Here is a 22398-nt window from a genome sequence, read left to right as displayed (position 1 = left end):
TTATCTTATTGGATGTGTTGTTTAGCTCAGATTCTGCTTAGTCAAGTCTTATTATATAAAGATTTAAAAAAAAAATTACAAAAAAGAATAAATATAAATGTTTTGATGCAGAATTGCATGAAGGCGTCCATGTAAGGCTACGTTCACATTTGCGTTCGGCGCCGCAGCGTCGGGCGCTGCAGCATCGCCACATGCGTCATGCACCCCTATATTTAACATGGGGGGCGCATGGACATGCGTTGCATTTGCGTTTTGTGACGCATGCGTCGCTGTGGTGCATGCGTCAGGGCGCAGAGGACGTAGCAAGTTGCAGTTTTTTCTGCGCCCAAAACCATGCAAAAGTGGACGCATGTGTCACAAAACGCTGCGTTGTGCATGCATTCACATTTGCGTTGTGCGTTGCGTCGCCGACGCTGCGGCGCACAACGCAAATGTGAACTTAGCCTAAACTAGATGAGAGAGGTTTTTTCACAATGAACCAGATGTCTGATTTCTGAAATTCTATGGCTATGGGAGCAGCTTCTGATATTTTATTTTAGAATTTAATAAACATCTGTCAACAGTATGACAATTGTCCTGGCATCAACCGGATTAGAGGCTGTCCATGCTTTGGTACTGCTATATGCTTATTGATAGACAATCAATACAAATACAGGACTAAAGTTTCTTACCTATTCTACCAAATGCATCCAGGGCAGATTGAATAAGTTTTTCTCCTGCTTCCACTGAATCTAAAAGAAAGAAGGAAAAATACAAGTGAAGATTTTTTACTGTTTTGCAGAAGCGGAGTTTTCCAGCCTATTGATGTTATGGCAACATCTTCATATTTCCCCTCCTTGGGTTCAAGGAACTCTGCATTTCTACAGAATAACAAACAGAGATGATGAATGTTTCAAGGATCCTCAGACTGCGAGGACAAACGCCTTTGCAATGACAGAGGAGTTATAAATGTAACTACTTTCAGGCAGTGAATAAAAGGGACAGGATTTTTGCAGCATAAAATCCTCTTCAGCCATCCAAAGAAAGTGTCTCATGGCTTTCATAAAGACCACTACACCAATAACTTAAAGGGACTGTCAGCAAAGAATGACTGTTCAAACCAAGTCCCACCGCTCGGTGCTTCATGGCAGCGCCAATCATTGATCTACACCTTCCCACCTGATGGTTTTCCATCAATCTCCGCCCCGCTCTTCTTAGATTGACACCTCTGTCTTCATAGAGCCAGAGAGGGTGGGGATAGGTGGAAACCAAGCAGGTGGGAAGGTGTAGTTATTCTGTGCTCACAGCGACCATTGAGGCTATATGCACACGTTGCAGATTTGACTGTAGAAGTTTCTGTGCAGATTCTGTATTTCTTGGCAGAAATGCAGGCCAGAATCTGCACCTTTTTTTGGTATGTGCACACGTTGCAGATTTTTGTGCGGATTTCTTCCTTTTTTAGCCCTGCAGATTTCTATTATGGAGCGTGTGCAAAAACGCAGCAGTTCTGCACAAAGAATTGACATGGTCCTTTTTTTAAATCTGCTGCGTTTTCCGTGCAGATTTTTCTGCACCGTCAGCACAGCACTTTTTTTTTTTGCCATTGATTTACATTGTACTGTAAATCAATTGCAGATCTGCAGAGTTTCTGTGCGGAAAAAAAAGCTGCAGATCTGCAGAAAATCTGCAACGTGTGCACATACCCTTAAAAGGGGTTTTCTGATGAAAGAATGCATTTATTAAATCTATTTAAAAAATTCGGAGCTGAAGCAGCAGTCCAGGATTAGACAAAAATGACAAGTTACTGTACTTTTAGAAATAGATCTCCACTTGTCTGGTATTGAAGCTTGGCTCCATAAAAGGGGACCTGTCATTTGCCCCAAAAATTCAGTTAAAAAAAAAAGTTAGAAATCCCTGATTCTGTCATTTTTTCCCTTTTGCGCTGAGTCGCTCCATTGTTGACATATTCCCATTTATTTACCGTATACACTTGTGTATAAGCCGAGTTTTTCAGCACATTTTGGCTTATACACAAGTCACAGTCCCACTTACTTGTTCTCCACTGCAGTGCAGGTGTTCCCCACTCTCTCCTGGTCATCTGCACGTGCCTGCAGCCTCTCTGAGTGTTCCGGTGACTGCTGATAGGGCCAACGTTAGCACCGGGGCAAGTGCCAGGCTCCTGAGCAGTCCTGCAATATTCACCTGTCCCCGTTCCACCGCCGCACTGTGTCTCCGCATCCTCTGACTAAAGTTCAGGCAGAGAGAGCGATGACATGATTAGTGTGCGCCCTCTGCATGAACAGTCACTGCAGAGAGCAGGCGACGATGAGGATCACCGGCCAGTGACGAGAGGCATTTTTTTTGCAGCAGCAGCAATATACGGTATATGGGGATCAGCATAAACTGAATTGAGCATTATATGGAGTATCTTATGGGGCCCATCTTGAACTTTATGGAGCATTATATGGGGTGTATTTTGTATGGAGCATCTTATGGGGCCCATCATCAACTTTATGGAGCATCATATGGGGCATATTTTGTATGGAAGACCTTATGGGGCCCATCATCAACTTTATGGAGCATTTACCAGTAGCTGCTGCATTTCCCACCCTAGGCTTATACTAGAGTCAATAACTTTTCCCAGTTTTTTGTGGTAAAATTACGGTAAGTGCATCGGATTATACTCGGGTCAGATTATACTCAAGCATATGTGGTATTTCCCACTTTTGGCACACAACACGTGAAATCTCTGTTTGTAGCGCAACTGGTGTTTCTTCAGAGTTTTCTCTGGCGTGTTCTTTCAACGCCTCCTTTTCAGCTTTGCAAGTTGATTTGGCATTCTCAGATGCTGTCAAGGTGCGATTGAGAGTATGTGGGAGCGAGGGGTGCAAGAACTCCAGTTGCACTGTAAGAACAGATTTCACATATCGTGCTTCAAAAGCAATAAATGTGAATATCTACCCAACGGAGCAACACAGAGCAAAACAGGAAAAGTAGGGAAGGGATTTTTACAAGATATTTAACAATTTTTTTAGCAAGTGACAGGTCCTCTAAAGTAAATGGTACACAGCTACAAAATCAACTGTAAGATGGACAGATGTGGCACAGCTTTTTTTTTTTCCAAAGGTGAAAAAAGTCATGCATTTTCTAGTTGCGTGCAACCCCTTTAACAAACGGGAGTTCCTCACTCCAAATGCAAATAAATTCATATAATTTATACAATGTGATTTTTTGGGATTTTCTTTTGATATTCTATCCCTCAATGTTAAAATTAACCTACCCTTAACATTATAGGATGTTCATGTCTTTGTCAGTGGGCAAACTTACAAAATCAGCAAGGGATCAAATACTTATTTCCCCCACTGTAGTAGCCAAAGCAGAGCAATTACATAGAGCTCCTCTCACTTGACTTGTCACTACTAAGGCAACGCACTGATTTCACTGATAACTGTTTAATTTTCCCTACGGTGGTGACATTACTGGGAATGAAATATTCTCTACCCAATTTCCTCAGAGATCACAGTAGATTGCTAGGGCTCATGGTAGAGGACACCATGTGATCAGCTTGGCATTGGGAAATGGGTAGCCCAGTCACAAGATAAGGTCATCAACATCAGATTGGTGACGGTCTGACACTTGCCACCCCCACAGGACAGCTGTTAGTAGATCTGGCGGAACCCACATGTAAATATGGACTGCATGGTCCCATTCAATCTGCAGAGTCTGCTGCAGAATACTGTCCGCAGCAGAACGCCACTACAATGAATGGAGTTTTGCACTGCACATTTACATCTAGAGATACTAGCGGTGTACCAGTGGAGGTACTAGACCTCTATCAATCTCTATGACCTAAGGTTATCAAGTGATCAAGTACTTATCTAGCATTGATGATATATCCCAAGAACAAGGTCATCAACATCATATGAACACAGAACCCATTTAATAACCCTTTGTGAATATCCTAGAATCTAGAACATTACCATTAGAAAGGTAGTAGTGTATTATCTGTGGTTTCTCCTCATTCATCATACAGTACAATGAAAGATAGGTGACAAAGTAGCAGACGGCTTAGTGCCACACACCTAACTAGACATCATTGCATCAGTCAGCTTAAAATGATGGAAGAAATACATACATATCACTCAGAATGCTGGAAAAAGGTGGCCCAGAAAACAAGATGTTTATGTAAAGCAACAACTATAGCAACTCATGAGAAAGGCAGCGCACCACACGGGCGGTTGTCAATTGCAGACAATGGGAAAGCCTAATGCTCGGGCTCAGCAGGAATCTTCGTGGCCAATTTCAGACTCTGAGGATGGCATTCACACAGCAGTGATTCGACATTTCTCCAGAAGCTGACCCTTGAGAGTTGAGGGCATTCTACTGCAGTGTCTTTTTAATGGAAAATAAATCCACTTCTGTGAAATACAAGCTTTCACTAATCCAGAATAAAAGCCAACATCAAGTACAAGTTGTAGACAAGCATTACAAAAAGAGATGTGCTGCTCGTACATAAAACAAGCTGACAACCTGAATGGGACTATTTGGCAGCAGATTGAAAGTACAGCTAATTGTAAAAGTTGTAACTGTGTTACTAATGCTGCGGAGGTCAAAGTTATTATATATTACATGAAATACAAGGAGAAAAATAGATAAAGCCATTCTCCCTCTTTTAGAAGAGATATCGATATTTCTGTAATGCCCTTAACAATAAACAGCAATTTTCTGATTGCTCGGTCTTGGGAGAGCAGCAGGCGATTTACAATGCAACTTCTATCCTCAATGCAGCTGCCCGTTGCCCCTACCACCCCTTCCCCACAGATCATTGTCTTATTTCTTTACGTCCCTTCACTGGACGCTGTTTCTGAGCTTATTAAATTAGAAAATACTATCAATGATCTGTATGTCCACAACATGTCCATTCATCTCTCACCTCTTCTCCCACTCCCATTTTCACTCATCTGGTTCCCACAAGACCTCCTTCTCTGCTCCACACATCACTATCTCCACGATTTCTCCTGCAAATTTATCAAAGTCTAACTTGCTCCACTGGCACATGAGATAGTCTCCAACCTTACCAGACCCAAGCCAAGTAGGGACTCTGGGTCACATCCAACCCGTTGGTTGTTCCTGTCCAGCCTGTGGATCAACACCGTCAAGGGGTTGGAAAAAGTGGCGCACCACACCATGTGGTCGAAGGCCCCCAATCTAGCCACGCACTACATCTCAATTTCACCTGTATCTCCATTCTCAGGATGTAGATATGAATAAATATAATGGTGGGATAGCTCCTTCTACCATTCAGCCACTATGACTGAGTCTTAGCACAGCAGGCTTTTTTCAGTCAGTTTGTACTTGGGGTAAATTGTGAGGAGAGCGGTCAATCAAGGTACTATTATTAAATGGCCTTCTGCTCAATCTGGAGACATGGAGACTTGATGGATGAACGATCCATGGGAAGATCGATCTTGTGCAACCAAGATAGGTCCAGCAGCGTTTTCTCTGCCGTTATCTTGATAGTATGAAGCCATCTGTTGCTGGTCTTCCTCTTCCCTTCTTCGTTCTATTCTTCCAACCATGATGTCCTTGTCCAGTGACTGCTCTCTTCGTATGATGTGTCGAAAGCAGGCAAGTTGTAGCTTGGTGATCCTAGCTTCGAGTCACATGTCTGGCTTGACTTGCTCCAAGATGGATTTATTTTTGTTCCTCTTGCCATTCATGTATGGATAACATCCTTCTCCAACAACATATTTCAAAGGCATTGATTCTTCTTCTGTCTTGTTTCTATATCATCCAGGTTTCACATCCATATGTTACCATAGAAATTAGTTAAAAGGTTAACTCATTAGGTGCCAAATATATGGATTGCTAATATCGCTGCAAGAGAGGGGCGAAATTTAAAAAATAAACTAGAAGAGGCGTTTTACACTGCAGACCTTAATAAACCTATCATAAGATTAATGCTGCCTGAACCGCGATCAGTGTCAGGGCCTGGTTACATTGTTACAGCTATGCATGTCACTGCAACGTTTCAGAGAAGAAGAAAAAACGTACATAGTCCCTAGCCGCATGACTAATTAAAGAAGGTCCCCATGGTTGACATGTCATTTCTTATGTATGTGTAAGGTAAAGACCTGTCAGTACAGGGGAGTGGGGAGCAGTCACTGGACCGGTCTTGGACTGTGTATTTTGGAAAATTAGACAAAGTCCTCAAGTGACTTTTCAGAGTATTTAGCTTCTGAAATACCATAGAATTTGGGAGATAAACATACACAACCGCAATAATGGAGCCAGTGTCTGATTCATCCCGCCAGGGGATCGGACAGCATAACTCCCATGAGAAGTTTCTCCCCAACCACCAAAAAACCCCTCAAAAGGTACAATAACCCTGTTGCCACCACAATACTGTGAGAGCAGCTTCTATCGTTACCTGGAGTCACCCTGCTGTTCTCTCATAGATTGTAACCCTCACGGGCAGGGTCCGCTCTCTTATGTATCTGTCTGTCACTCAGAAGACTCCCTTTCATCTTTCTTGTTGCTTTATAATTTCTTCATTTCATGTATTTAATCCGCCTTGTATTTCATACAGTACGGTACATAATGGCGGTAGAAAATCAATAATAATAATACAATAAAAATACTACAGGGCGCTCCAGGGAATTTCAGTACTTGAGGCTTCACTAATCACTACACTTTTCTTTTTTTTCCCCACAAAAAGTGTAAATACAAAGACAGGTTTGATTGGTGACTCATTTAGTAGTAAACCAAAGTGTCCAAAAATGTTCACTGAAAAAAAAAATTGATTTTAAGAATATATGCATTTAATGAAAAAAAAACCCACACATGTTCAAAAATGTATCCATATAATTTAATTCTACAGCATTCTAAGAAATCTAGACAATAGTAGGCTTTTCTGATCCAGAATTCACAGTCTGATACATAAAGGTGTGATGAAGCACACAGACTAACCGGGAATAGGGGTGCAGCCTTATGGGAGATCAGGTAGGACATATCCCACCTTAGATAGGTCTGGAATATGTGCCATGTAAATGGGCAGAAAGACTTTACATACTTCCTACAAATGTGGTTCTGAAGCAGGCGGCCATTACCATGAGGCTGATATTTGTGCATTTCCCTGATGCCTACATACTATTGGCCTGAGGACTGATGTTCAGTAACGCTGCCATTTCCCCTCAGCACACACTTGCCAAGTCCAGCTGAGCATGTCTTACGTTGTCAAGAAAGAAAGTAGAGTAAGTCACCGAGTCACTTCTAATGGCGGCTTTAGGAAAAAAGAAAAAAGACTGACTATTGAAAATCAATGTGACTGACCCCTTTTCCCTGTAATCATCTGTCAGGGGAAGATTTGTAATGGTGAATGAATGGCAGTATAGGCCTTAACAATCCTATAAGCAGACCTTACAAACTGCAGCTTCTAAGTTAGTAAGAAGAAAGTGCGGTGGACTCGAGTAACTGAGGACTTCGGGATCAGACAACAGGAGCGCTTTAGCCCAAAACACAAAATGGTCCGATTCTCTTAGATTGGATATATATGGCCTTATGCAGTTTCACCAGCACAAATAGTGATCCATTGGGGCCTGGGCTATCATAATAGACGTGACGAGTTCTCCCACAATAAAGCCTATATATCCTTGAACATGCTAAGGCTTTTGTCAAATCAATTCTACACATAAAAGTAATACTTTGTTCTTGAGGGCCTGCAAATACCTGCCTTATCCTGTGTAAACAGCAGAACTGCGGATTTACCAGGCGCTGACTGCTCATAGTAAGATTTACAACAATAAGATATAATTGGGAAGTGCTACAGTGACTAAGTGCACCCTTGCATGTCATAGATGTGAGGGGACACAGTTCTTACCGTAATTAGCCACTGCTTTCCCGCCTTTCGCTCGGATTTCTTCGACAACCTTGTCGGCAGCTGATGAACTTTTTCCATCGCCTTTAATGTCGCCTCCCAGATCATTTACTGCAGAATTATTAGGAAAGCCAGTGTTATATTAATGTATACAAAAACACAGACTGAATTCAAGATATAATAGGAGAAAAACATCTGAAAGTGTCTAGATATAGAAAAGAAGGCCAAAAACACACAAGCTGTAGAAATACATGACAGTAAGAACTGAACTGTAAAATAATGAAGGCAAACAAGAGAAAGCAGATAAATGTGTGTACGAGACCCTCGAATTAGGTCACTGAGGCAAGATTCATGCACCAGCCAGGATTTTTCTGTCAGATTCCGTATTAATACAATGTCATTTTCGATTGTGTTGTGTATGAAGGTATTACACAATGGAGGCTAGCTAGGGCCACACAGGATTATGCCATATGTAGGGGCCCATACAGGCACAGCCAGGCGTTCCTTCACCTGAAAAACTTGGCCAAAAGCAGCTGGTTGCCCAACACCTGAAACGCAGGGCACATGACCCACCCGCTTCATTAATCACCTCATGAATAGGTCCACTGATGGGCATTCGCTTCATATTCATTTTCTTTTGTGGAAAGAGCAAGAACCCCAAAAGCAGATATTAAAGGGAACATGTCAGCAGGTTTTTGCTATTTAATATGAGAGCAGAATGATGTAGGGGCAGAGACCCCCACTCCTAGAATGTGTCACTTGCTCAGCAGATACAATCACTGTCAGTAGGATATTACCACTAGAGGACTAGGTGTCCTGTGCTAGGAAGTCCAGCTAATCTGTGTAACCCCGCCCCCAACACTGATTGGCAACTTCCTGTGAAGACCGCATATGGTTAACAGGCAGCCAATCAGGGATGTGGGCGGGATAATATAAAGGTCAGCATTTATAGTACCGCTACATATACAGCAGAGAAAACAGGGATTTCATCATCAAAACTGCAGCAAGCAGTCCAGTAAGTAAGACATCACTAAAATCTGGCTTTCTGTCCAAACATTATGCTGTCCTCGGATTCGAAAACAAAATCCTCCCGAGAGATTCCGTTTCCAGACGGTGATTTCTTCCAAAATGCATCTGCGAGGGCTAGCATCCCACTTACTTCATATGGGGCAAGGGAAATTCAATGAAAGAGCAGCTACAAAACCGTTTTCTGCTCTAGTTTTTAAAACGGAGGAGACCAAATACGTATATTTTCCCTATATAGAGGTCCATAGTGCCCTTCCTTTGCAATTGATGTATGTCCTCTGGTACTTTTTAAGGAATAAATTACATAGGTTTTTTTTTCAACCTAAGTCCATCAAGTTCAACCTTTCTCCACCAATTTCACATTATGTCACTAAATTTACAATAACCCGCAATGTTCTATGTACTGAGGAAATCATCCAGCCCATGTTTAAAAGCTGTTATAGTGTCGGCCATTACTACCTCCTGTGGTCGGCATGCCACAGTCTGACTGCTCTAACTGTAAAGAACCCTTTCCTATTTAGCTGCCACACACATTTACACAAATAAAGGAGATCCCATGGGTCCTTTGCATGGACCACACATAGAATAGAGACATCTGTATGAGATCAGCTGGTGGGGAAATAAAAGCTCCCTTTATGAGTGGTAAGAACAGTGGACCTCTTCACTCCTGAAAGGGAAACTGTCAGCAGGTTTTTCCCATATAACCTACAGTCACCACCTCTCAGCATTCTGGAATGCTGTACATAAGTCTCCAAGCCGCCCTGCAAAACAAAAAAAATAATCACCGACAGGGTGGTCCGGTCCGATGGGCATTGCTGGTCTTTGTCCAGCGCCTCCTTTCTTATTGGTTTATGTGGCAGACGCATCGTATGACATCCACACAGTGTTCCCCCATCGCACTCCGGCGCAGGACAGAGAGAAATCCGCCTGAACAAGAGTGCAATGGGGGAACACTGTGTGGATGTCATGGGACGAGTCATCCACACGAAGCAGAAAAGCAGAACAGCATCGTAAGGAGATAGGAGGCGCCGAACCAAGACCAGAGTCGCGATCGGACCGCCCCATAGACAAGTATAATAAAAGGTGTGGGTTTTTTTGTTTTTGTTTTTACAGTGGGTACGGAAAGTATTCAGACTCCTTTAAATTTTTCACTCTTTGTTTCATTGCAGCTATTTGGTAAAAAGTTCATTTTTTTCTCATTAATGTACACTCTGCACCTCATCTGGACTGAAAAAAAAAAAAACAGAAATGTAGAAATTTTTCAAAATTTATTAAAAAAAGACTGAGATATCACATGGTCAAAAGTATTCAGACCCTTTGCTCAGTATTGAGTAGAAGCACCCTTTTGAGCTAGTACAGCCATGAGTCTTCTTGGGAATGATGCAACAAGTTTTTTACACCTGGATTTGGGGATCCTCTGCCATTCTTCCTTGCAGATCCTCTCCAGTTCTGTCAGGTTGGATGGTGAAAGTTGGTGGACAGCCATTTTCAGGTCTCTCCAGAGATGCTCAATTGGGTTTAGGTCAGGGCTCTGGCTGGGCCAGTCAAGAATGGTCACAGAGCTGTTCTGAAGCCACTCCTTTGTTATTTCAAATTTGCGCTTCGGGTCATTGTCTTGTTGGAAGGCGAACCTTCAGCCAAGTCTGAGGTCCAGAGCACTCTGGAAGAGGTTTTCATTCAGGATATCTCTGTACTTGGCCGCATTCATGTTTCCTTCAATGACAACCAGTCATCCTCTGTCTCTGCATCTGAAAAACACCCCCATAGCATGATGCTGCCACCACCATGTTTCACTATTGGGATTGTATTGGGCAGGTGATGAGCAGTGCCTGGTTTTCTCCACACATAGACCTTATAATTATCACCAAAAAGGTCTATCTTTGTCTCGTCAGACCAGAGAATCTTACTTCTCATAGTCTGGGAGTCCTTCATGTGTTTTTTAGCAAACCCTATACAGGCTTTCATATGTCTTGCACTGACGAGAGGCTTCTGTCGGACCACTCTGCCATAAAGGCCAGACTGGTGGAGAGCTGCAGTGATAGTTGACTCTGTGGAACTTTCTCCCATCCCCCTACTGCATCTCTGGAACTCAGCCACAGTGATCTTGGGGTTCTTCTTTATCTCTCTCACCAAGGCTCTTCTCCCACGATTGCTCAGTTTGGCTGGATGGTCAGGTCTAGGAAGACTTCTGGTGGTCCCAAACTTCTTCCATTTAAGGATTATGGAGGCCACCGTGTTCTTAGGAACCTTGAGCATTGCAGAAATTCTGTTGTAACCTTGGCCAGATCTGTGCCTTGCCACAATTCTGTCTCTGAGCTCCCTGGCCAGTTCCTTTGACCTTATGATTCTCATTTGGTCTGACATGCACTGTGAGCTGTGAGGTCTTATATAGACAAGTGTGTGCCTTTCCAAATCAAGTACTATCAGTTTGATTAAACACATCTGGACTCCAATGAAGGAGTAGCACCATCTCAAGGAGGATCACAAGGAAATGGACAGCATGTGACTTAAATATGAGTGTCTGAGCAAAGGGTCTGAATATCTATGACCATTTTTTATTAAATTTGCAAACATTACTACATTTCTTTTTTTTCAGTCAAGATGAGGTGCAGAGTGTACATTATAATGAGAAAAAAAAATTAACTTTTTTGAATTTACCAAATGGCGGTAATGAAACTAAGAGTGAAAAATTTAAAGAGGTCTCAATACTTTTTGTACTCACTGTATTTCGTTTTGCAGGGAGGCTTAGAGACTTACCATATTTTTCCGACCATAAGACGCAAATTAGGGAGGAAAGTGTGGGTGCATCTTACGGTACGGATGTAGCATGTGGGGAGGGGGGCAGCAGCGAGTGGGATAGCACTGTTATCTCACTTCAGGTGGCAGAACAATGTCCCCTCTGCCCAGAATCAGCGCTGGGGAAACCATGTGGTCCCGATGATTAAGTGCAGTGAATATTCATTAGCTGCTTCCCCGCCCACCTATCAGCTGAGCAGTGAGCCAGGAGCAGCAAATGAATACTGCACTTAAGCAGGGACACACATGGTTTCCCCAGCGCTGGATTCCTGCAGCAGCAGGAGGAGGCAGCAGCAGCAGGGGCCAGGGGAAAGGAGATCGCTGCATACCTGCCTGGGCTGGACGCTGAGTGCTGTGCACAAGGAGGACCAGTGTGATGTCAGAAGTGGGCGGGCTGGAGCATCACATGGCAGCTCAGAACCCTCCCTCTTCTTGACATCATCACAGGTCCTTCAGACTCTGCACTAGAATCTGCAGGCTTCCTCTTATAACCTGTGCTGTGGAAAGGAAACAAGAGGGAGAGCTGTTGTGAATTCTGCTCTTGGGTTCCCTCCGGTGGTTGTTGATAGTAATGCAGTTGTCCCTGGGTTGCAATCCTGGGCAGGTGTCCCTGCTGATTGCAGCTCTGACTGGGATATTTAGGTGTGCAGGATTCATTAGCCCTTGCCAGTTGTCCATTGTTCTTGGAGGTTTTGCATCTGTCTGGTTCCTCCTGCCCTGCTGCCAAATCAGCTAAGATAAGTGTCTGGTTTTGTTTCTGCAGCACACATGCTGTGTGCTTTACAATTCAGTACCATTCAATGTTTTTTCTTGTCCAGCTTTAGACTGTGTTTGGATATTTCAGTCAAGTTGGATTCTCAGGAGATGCAGATATACATTTCATGTCTTTAGTTAGATGGTGGAATTTTTGTATTATCTGCTGTGGATATTTTTAGGGTTTTAATACTGACCGCTTAGTATTCTGTCCTATCCTTTCCTATTTAGCTAGCGTGGCCTCTTTTGCTAAATCCTGATTTCTGCCTGCGTGTGTCTTTCCTCTAATACTCACAGTCAATATTTGTGGGGGGCTGCCTATCCTTTGGGGTTCTGCTCTGAGGCAAGATAGAATTCCCATTTCCATCTATAGGGGTATTTAGTCCTCCGGCTGTGTCGAGGTGTCTAGGATGTGTTAGGTACACCCCACGGCTACTTCTAGTTGCGGTGACAGTTTAGGGTTTGCGGTCAGTACAGGTTCCACCTACTCCTGAGAAAGTCTCATGCGGCTCCAAGGTCACCGGATCATAACAGAGGGCTCTGTGTGCAGTCATGGGATGCTTTTACCTCACCACAGTGTGGCTGGCTGCCACAATTAAGAGGTTAGTCTTTACAAAACACAATAAAGCACTCTGCCACTCCTTTGGTGAACTATAACTCCCAGCATGTCATAGGATCTGCAGGACATGCTGGGAGTTATAGTTCTCCCATGGGATTTTAAAGCGGCACTCAAGTGTTATTTTGTAGCACTGGAGTGGTGCTTTCAATATAAGCCCTGTGCCCCCATTCTTATACTCACCCTCCAGCATCTTCATATAGTACTTCACAGACACCACACTGGTCCCACAGCTTCCAACATAATAACATACTATTATATATAATAACACCACATATAATAGTATGTTATTTATGTTATTAAAGGGAACCTGTCACCCCGTTTTTTCGGTATGAGATAAAAATACTGTTAAATAGGGCCTGAGCTGTGCATTACAATAGTGTAGTTTGTGGACCCCGATTCCCCACCTATGCTGCCGAAATACGTTACCAAAGTAGTCGTTTTCGCCTGTCAATCAGGCTGGTCAGGTCAGATGGGCGTGGTGTCTTCCCCCAGATCTTGTGTAGTTTTCCGTTGGTGGCGTAGTGGTGTGCGCATGTCCAAGGTCCCGAATCCTGCACAGGGGGTGTGAAAATAGCAGCGATGTCCGTTATTCCATTGGTGGTCGGTGGGCGCGGCCATCTTGCTTTGGCCGCGCGTGCGCAGAAGCGGCGCTCTGCTGGCCGCGGCTTCAGGAAAATGGCCGCGGGCATCCGCGCGTGCGCAGATGGCTATCGCGGCGGCCATTTTCCTGAAGCCGCGGCCAGCAGAGCGCCGCTTCTGCGCACGCGCGGCCAAAGCAAGATGGCCGCGCCCACCGACCACCAATGGAATAACGGACATCGCTGCTATTTTCACACCCCTGTGCAGGATTCGGGACCTTGGACATGCGCACACCACTACGCCACCAACGGAAAACTACGCAAGATCTGGGGGAAGACACCACGCCCATCTGACCTGACCAGCCTGATTGACAGGCGAAAACGACTACTTTGGTAACGTATTTCGGCAGCATAGGTGGGGAATCGGGGTCCACAAACTACACTATTGTAATGCACAGCTCAGGCCCTATTTAACAGTATTTTTATCTCATACCGAAAAAACGGGGTGACAGGTTCCCTTTAAATATTTTACCACATTTTTTGCTTCAAATATTTTTTTCCCTATTTTCCATCTCTAAAACCTGGGTGCGCCTTATAGTCCGGTGCGTCTTATAGTCCGAAAAATACGGTATATACAGCATCCCAAAATGCTTTAACACTTCCCTTTAATAATTTAATTACCCATCTTGACCCCGTTTAGCGTCCATTATGCTTTTTAGAACAAGGAGTCCAAAACTGAATCCCATACTCAGAACTGATTCATAAAAGGGGTAATATTATACTCCATTTAATGTATACATAGGAGTACCTGTTGTGAATTCTGCTCTTGGGCTCCCTCCGGTGGTTATAAGTGGTAGTGCTGCTGTCTCTGGATCGCAGCATTCATCAGGTGTGTCCACTTTTTGCAATCCTGACTGGGCTATTTAGTCTTGCTTGACCCTTTAGTCAGTGCCAGTTGTCCATTGTTCCTGGAGGATTCACATTCGTGCCTGGTCTCTCCTGCTTTTCTGTTCATTTCAACAAAGCTAAGTTCTGGCCTGGATTTTTGCAGTCCACATGCTGTGGGCCTTATTGTTCAGTTCTTTTTCATGTTTTGTCTTGTCCAGCTTGGTCTGTATAAGGATTTGTTTAGCCAAGCTGGTATCTCTGGAGATGCAGATATACCCTCCATGTCTTTAGTTAGATGTGGAGATTTTGTATTTTCTGCGGTGGATATTTTCTAGTGTTTAAATACTGACCGCATAGTACTCTGTCCTATCCTTTCTATTTAGCTATTAGTGGCCTCCTTTGCTAAATTCTGTTTTCAGTCTGAGTATGTTATTTCCCTCTCCTCTCACAGTCAATATTTGTGGGGGGCTGTCTATCCTTTGGGAATTTTCTCTGAGGCAAGATAGTTTTCCCTTTTCTATCTCTAGGGGTAATTAGTCCTCCGGCTGTGTTGAGATGTCCAGGGAGTGTTAGGTACATTCCACGGCTACTTCTAGTTGCGGTGTTAAGTTCAGGGTCTGCGGTCAGTACAGGTACCACCTTCTCCAGAGTACGTCCCATGCTGCTCCTAGGCCACCAGATCATAACAAGTACCATTATTACAATGTAGGTGAATTACTTTGCAGTTCCACGCATTAAAATTCCAGCGACATGTTTTATCTATGATGTCAGTTTATCTCAGTCTTTCTGCATTTATATACAATAAAGTTGAGTTGTAAACAGAATCTGTCACCAGTTTTTGCCACCTAATCTGAGTGCAGTGTAATGTAGAGACAGAGACCCCGATTCCAGTAATATACCACTTACTGGGCGGCTTTGTGTAATTTTGAGCAAGCATGTTTTATCAGCAGGAGATCACCACTACAGGACTAGTAAACCTGCTGCCATGTAGTCCTCCAAAGTCATGAGCTCTGTATAACCGCGCCCCCTTCTCTGATTGGAAGCTCTCTGCATATGCACAGAAAGCCGCCAATCAGTGGTGTGGGCGGGGTTATACAGAGCACTGGTAGTTTTAATCAAAACTACACCAAGCCAAAGCAGCCCAGTAAGTGACATCGCTGGAATCGGGGACTCTGCCCTTACATTATGCTGTCCTCAGATGGGATAGCAAAAACCTGGTGAGAGATTCCTTTTAACCCCTTAATGACCGCCAATACGTCTTTTAACTGATCTGAGATATAAGAGAATAGCATCCTCATACAGGTAACAATCTCGCAGCTGTCGGCTGGACACTATAGCTGACAACTTGCTGCATCAGCCACGATCAGTGTTTGCACCGTCCAAATCTGTTTAACCCCTTAGATGCTGCTTTCAATTGTGACTACATCATTATAAATTTTTAACAGACTGTGGGGGCTTCCTCCTAATCCCAATTGGTGCCCTCAGATCATAATTCTGTGGTCCTGATGTTTGCGATTGGCAATTCATGACCAAATTCTGGCCTAAGAGTCTGACGGCTGTTGTAACCTGTTCAGAAGTTAGAGGCATTTAGGTGGTAAAAATGCACATTGTCATTTCTGTCATGTCACTTTGCATTAATTCCTGAAAAGCAACTGAAGGGTTAATAAACCACCTGACAGCAGTTTTCAAAAAAAAACAAAAAACTTAAAATGAAAAATTACTGCTACATTTTTAAACCTCCTAAAATGCTAACAAAATAAAAGAACATTTTACAAATGGTGCTGATTTAAAGCAGACATGAGGGAAATGTTATTTATTAATGTTTTGCTGTGGCATAACTATCTGGATTAAAGAGATATTCAAAGTTTGAAAACTGCTAATTTAACATTTTTCTAAAATTTCTTATATTTTTTATAAATAAACACAAAACATATCGACCAAAATTTACCATTATCATAAAGTATAATGTGTCACGAAAAAACAATCTCAAAATCACTGGGATTTGTTGAAGCATTCCAGAGTTATAGCCACAAAAACTGACACTGGTCAGATTTAAAAAATTTGGCTCCGTCACTAAGGGGTTAAAATATTTAAAAAATGGATCAAAATAGTTTAGGTATGCATTTTATTTATGGCCTGAAGGAGGTTATTATTATTATTATACTTTTCTTACATAGCTCCATTATATTAAGCAGCGCCATTAGGCTACGTTCACATTAGCGTTGCGTCAGGCGCAGCCGCGGCGATGCAAGCGTCATGCGCCCCTATATTTAACATGGGGGGCGCATGGACATGCGTTGCACTTGCGTTTTGTGACGCATGCGTCACTGTGGTGCATGCGTCAGGGCGCAGAGGACGCTGCTTGATGCAGTTTTTTCTGCGCCAAAAACCATGCAAAAGTGGACGCATGCGTCACAAAACGCTGCGTTGTGCATGCGTTTACATTTGCCTTGTGCGTTGCGTCGCCGACGCTGCACCACACGACGCAAATGTGAATGTAGCCTTACAGACAACATCACTGTCCCCATTGGGCCTCACAATCTAGATTCCCTATCAGTATGTCTTTGTAATGTGGAAGGAAACTGATGCAAACATGGGGAGATCATATATACTGCTTGCAGATGTTGTCCTTGCTTTACCCTCATGTCTAGGTTATGGTCTAAGAATTCAGAACATTTAATAATAGAGCATGATCGCTTTAGGTCACTCCTAGTAGAAAATGTATGTGTATGTATGTATATTCATTTTTCCAAATTGATAGAAATCGTGTTTATGTGTGTGCATGCACACTTATTTACTTGTTTTTTAACAAATAGATTAATAGAGGTGGGAAAGTGATTAAAGGGAACCTGTCACCAAGAATAATGCGGTTATCCTGCATATATAGGGTTAATCTGCAAGCTAACAGCGTTACTATGCTGCCCAGCGCCTACATGCAGTGTGCGGCGGGGGTGAGCTTTATTCTCCCCTCTAGCATTCGGTATTCAGTCATAGGGGCGGTGCTGGTTCGGTCATCGCTAGCTGTGAGTATACAGAGCGGCTGCTGTAACTGCACCCCCGACCCTGACTGACAGCCGGCCCTAATGCAGAGAGAGTCAGTCAGGGTCAGGGACACAGTTACAGCAGCCGCTCTGTATACTCACAGCATATACAGAGCGATGACGGATCCGGCGCCGCCCCTATGACTGAATACCGAATGCTGGCGGGGGAATAAAGATCATTTTCTCCCCGCTGTATTCAGCATACCAGCATTATTCCTGGTGACAGCTTCCCTTTATGTGGCAAAATATAATAATGTCCACCAGATGGAATATGTCAGAATATGTTATCAATAGAGATGAGCAAACCCAAACCCAAAGAGAGAAAAAGACAGAAAAAGAGAGACAGAGACAATAAGGCTGCCGTCACACTAGCAGTATTTTACATCAGTATTTTACATCAGTATTTGTAAGCCAAAACCAGGAGTGGAACAAATAGAAGAAAAGTATAATAGAAACATATGCACCACTTCTGCATTTATCACCCACTCCTGGTTTTGGCTTACAAATACTGATGTAAAATACTGACCGAATACTGCTAGGGTGACAGCAGCCTAAGACAGAAAGAGACAGAGACAATAAGAGAAAGAGAGAGACAGAGACAAAAGAGAGACAGAGAGAGAGATTAGTTCCCTGCTCCAAAGTTCGGGTCCCCATTATTTTCAATGGTGTTTGAGTTCTGGTTCAAGTTCGGGTACATTTCTGCTGCCTGGCCTAAACTTGGGTCGGGTGCCAGAACCCGAACGTCCGCGGGTCCGCTCATCCCTGGTTATCAGAAAGTGTAAAGTTCTGGCTCCTGAGCTGGAGTGTAACGTTCCTTAGATAGTAAATACTATGGGACATTTGTACGCTAACATGAGATCGGCAGCTCTAGTTACCAATCTATTCACTAAACAAACTGCAATAAAAGAAAAAAAACAAACACCCAAACAAGTTCGCTCATCTGTCTCGTAATTTTTTTTTTATTTTTTTTTGTATAAAAATGTGTCTAAACTCATTATCAGCACAGTACAAGCACCCTACTTATTTCACAATCTGCTGCCAAAATATTTAACATTATTTGCGATATTATAACAAACTATTATGATATAAAATCTGTTCTGAAAAATAATCTCACACTATTCATCCTGATTCAGAAATAAGCACTATAGGGGGGAAAAACACAACTCAACAGGAATGCAAAGGAGGAAAAATATAGTTTACCGTAGACTGTCTTTCCCCCGCACATCTGAATGAACAGATGAAATCAGTTAATTAGCTTGCGTATAATTAGGATTATACTAAAAGATTTATTAATGCTGTGAAAGCAAGAGGAGGGGCAATCAACATGGCAGCCAAGTTGCCTTATCAACCAAATGACTGAGGAGTTCTGAATTGAAAACACGACTTTTTATGCAGCCATATGAGAGCAGGGGATGTACTGCTGCAATAAGAAATGCAAGTGTGAACTTGGCTCTCACGTCCATATCATAGTTTAGAAGTATTTCCACGAGTAACTTCCCAACCCAAACAGGCAACATAGCCGAATGGGAGATAAACAGCAATATGCAGCAATGGCTACCAACAATGTACAGAGCTGCCGTGTTCCATACACACGTTATATCCGGTTGATGCCAGAGAAAATATCACTTAATAGGTAGGGGGGCCTGGTATTATGTAAAAAATACACATGCATAAGAGTTCTTACATTGTTTCCATTTCTATTATCAGGTAGCAACATACAGAAAAAAAAAAAACACGGTCCACAATAGGTTTGTACAGGCTTTCTCTGGTGTTAGAAGTGATGACACACAGCACTGCTTTCACTGCAGAGCTGTGTGTGATTACAAAGTGCCAGAGAGAAGTGTGATTACAAACATGAGTGTGAGGTGTGGGGCTGGACTGCTGAGCTGTGTCTTTTTACAAACACCTCTGCAGCTCTCCTTTCACAGCACTGTCAGCACGGATTTATCTTCCTCCTCCTTCTTCTGTATTAACTGCCCTGAGATAAAAGGAGTTTGTAGTCACACTCTTCTCTACTCCAGGCACATTGCAATCACAGAGGGCTCTGCATAGCAAACCAGGCTGTGGAGTCGGTAAGCCAAACCTCCGACTCCTCAATTGCCATGACACTGACTCCACAGCCCTGTAGCAAACTGTGTAATTACATTTCACACACAGCAGAAAACCTACTCTAAGGTAAACTCTAAAGTGTGTTCTTTCTTTTTCCCTCTGTATGTTACTGACTGCTTATGATTGGTCAGGATCATGCAGGGGAAGAAGTACAAGCCCCCAGAGCAAATCTCTGGTAATGGCCCCTTTTCAACTTAACAAAATTCTAACCTAAATTATTACCTACTTTAGAAACTAATATCTATGCAATGGAGAAACTAAAAACAATAAAAAATAAGTTTTATTCAGACTTGCAGCCACAATTACAAGTTGGACAATTTAACATGCTCAAATTGGTGAAAGATCCTCTTTAAGGCTCTGCTAACACTACATTTGACTACTCACCTTTGGTTCAATTTTTATTCCTACAATTACAGTATTGCCTTGTAAGTACTATTGCATATGACACACATAAGAGGAGTTTGCAGAAAACATTGCTGTTGACAACTAATTTTTCATACACCATTTGGTCACATGGGCAAAAAGACAATCTTTTGTATATTTCCTATCAATCATCTGACAAACACACACACACTTTAGAATAGTCTGTAAATTCAATTGTACCTAGAATACGGGAAATACATTTTTCACAGCATCACCGAGACGGAGAAATAGGAATAACCTCTTTACCTCCAAGCTCATTTAAATGATTGACAGCGCTAGGCGAAAATCAATAACTGGAAGACAGTTCTTACAGAACATTCGCTGCCCCGCAATCTTCACAAATAATAGCCGAGTGAAATTTAAACTTGTTGTCATTTTGCTAGTGTTATCTATTAGTTTCTCATGCATCAAAGTTACATTTTGAGATTACAGACTGATTTTGTACCTAGAAGACCTATTGGCACATAAATGGCAAAATAAAATACGGAATTATGCAGATTGAAGAATCCATCATATGAAATATACAGGGTGGAGCGCGGTAATTTGCTTTTTTGCACTGCATGCTGTGGCGGCACTGTCGGTCGAAGAGAGGGGAGAGTGGGTGTGGCTTACAGTGGCTGATGGGAGATTTGTATTCCTCCGCCTTTCAGTTGCCATCATGCAGTGGACACGTGAGGAGAGGTCATTTTGTGTTGAAGCGTATTTTTCAAATGCCCAATCGATCATTGCAGTGCAGCGTGCTTTTCGTTTACAATTCGCTGTTCCTCCACGCGGACGTGTTCCTGGACGGCAATCAATTGTAAATTGGGTGAATGCATTCAGAACAGCAGGGAATGTGTCATGTGTACGAAGGGGACCTGAGAGAAGGATTACAACACCACAAAACATCGAGAGAGTTAAGGTACCTTCACACGAAACGACTTTGTAACGATATCGCTAGCGATCCGTGACGTTGCAGCGTCCTCGCTAGCGATATCGTTTAGTTTGACACGCAGCAGCGATCAGGATCCTGCTGTGATGTCGCTGGTCGCTGAATAAAGTCCAGAACTTTATTTGGTCGTCCAATCACCGTGTATCGTTGTGTTTGAAAGCAAAAGCAACGATACCAGCGATGTTTTACACTGGTAACCAGGGTAAACATCGGGTTACCAAGCGCAGGGCCGCGCTTAGTAACCCGATGTTTACCCTGGTTACCAGCGTAAAAAAGTAAAAAAAAAAAACAGTACATACTCACCTGCGCGTCCCCCAGCGTCTGCTTCCTGACACTGACTGAGCGCCGGCCCTAAAGTGAAAGTGAAAGCACAGCGGTGACGTCACCGCTGTGCTGTTAGGGCCGGAGCTCAGTCAGTGTCACGAAGCAGACGCTGGGGGACGCGCAGGTGAGCATGTACTGTTTGTTTTTTTTACTTTTACGCTGGTAACCAGGGTAAACATCGGGTTACTAAGCGCGGCCCTGCGCTTAGCAACCCGATGTTTACCCTGGTTACCCGGGGACGTCGGCATCGTTGGTCGCTGGAGAGCGGTCTGTGTGACAGCTCCCCAGCGATCAAACAGCGACGCTGCAGCGATCGGCATCGTTGTCGCTATCGCTGCAGCGTCGCTTCGTGTGAAGGTACCTTTAGAGCAGCAGTACTGCAATCTCCGAAACGCTCTGCTCGGAAGCAATCATTTGCTCTTGGCATTTCAAGACGTTCTCTCCACAGGATTCTTCATGATGAACTGAATTTTCACCCGTATAAAATGTGCGTGGTCCAACAATTGTCAGCACGGGACTATTTGACACGGCGGACCTCTTGTGAAGACATGTTAGCAACGATACCCCGTGACGCAATTGTGTTTTTTTCTGATGAGGCACATTTTCACCTCAGTGGGTGTGTAAACAAACAAAATATGCGTTACTGGAGTGAAACAAACCCCAGAGAAGTTCACGAGAGACCTCTGCATTCGGACTGCGTCACTGTGTGGTGCACCATATCACGAGTAGGCATCATTGGTCTTTACTTTTTTCAGGAAAACGGTCGTGCCATAACTGTGAACTCCGAACGGTACTTGTCTATGATACAGGATTATTTTCAGACAGCTCTTGAGGCAATGGAACTAGAGGATACATGGTTCCAACAGGATGGTGCCACTGCACATACAGCGAGGGTTACCATGAATTGTTTGAGGCAAATGTTTCCTGGACGGCTTATCTCTTTGAGGGGAGATGTGAACTGGCCAGCACGCTCACCAGATTTAGCCCCATGCAATTTTTTCCTTTGGGGTTACCTGAAGTCTAAGGTGTATATCAACCGTCCCAACACCTTGGAA

At 43.3% G+C, this 22398-nt stretch overlaps 1 protein-coding gene across 1 annotated transcript in view; it reads right to left on the bottom strand.

The window, feature by feature from the left end:
* HSD17B4 (hydroxysteroid 17-beta dehydrogenase 4) overlaps positions 1-22398 on the bottom strand; it is a 412752-nt gene that overhangs the window by 332745 nt on the left and 57609 nt on the right. The window contains exons 3-4 of the mRNA XM_077290859.1: positions 7859-7966; positions 672-731 (exon numbers count right to left, since the gene is read on the bottom strand). Coding sequence (XP_077146974.1) covers positions 672-731; positions 7859-7966 — 168 coding nt within the window. The remainder of the gene's footprint in view (positions 1-671; positions 732-7858; positions 7967-22398) is intronic.

The sequence above is a fragment of the Ranitomeya variabilis genome, chromosome 1 (genome assembly GCF_051348905.1).
Source record: "Ranitomeya variabilis isolate aRanVar5 chromosome 1, aRanVar5.hap1, whole genome shotgun sequence".
In the NCBI taxonomy this organism is placed as follows: domain Eukaryota; kingdom Metazoa; phylum Chordata; class Amphibia; order Anura; family Dendrobatidae; genus Ranitomeya; species Ranitomeya variabilis.
This window is presented reverse-complemented; position numbering and strand designations above follow the sequence as displayed.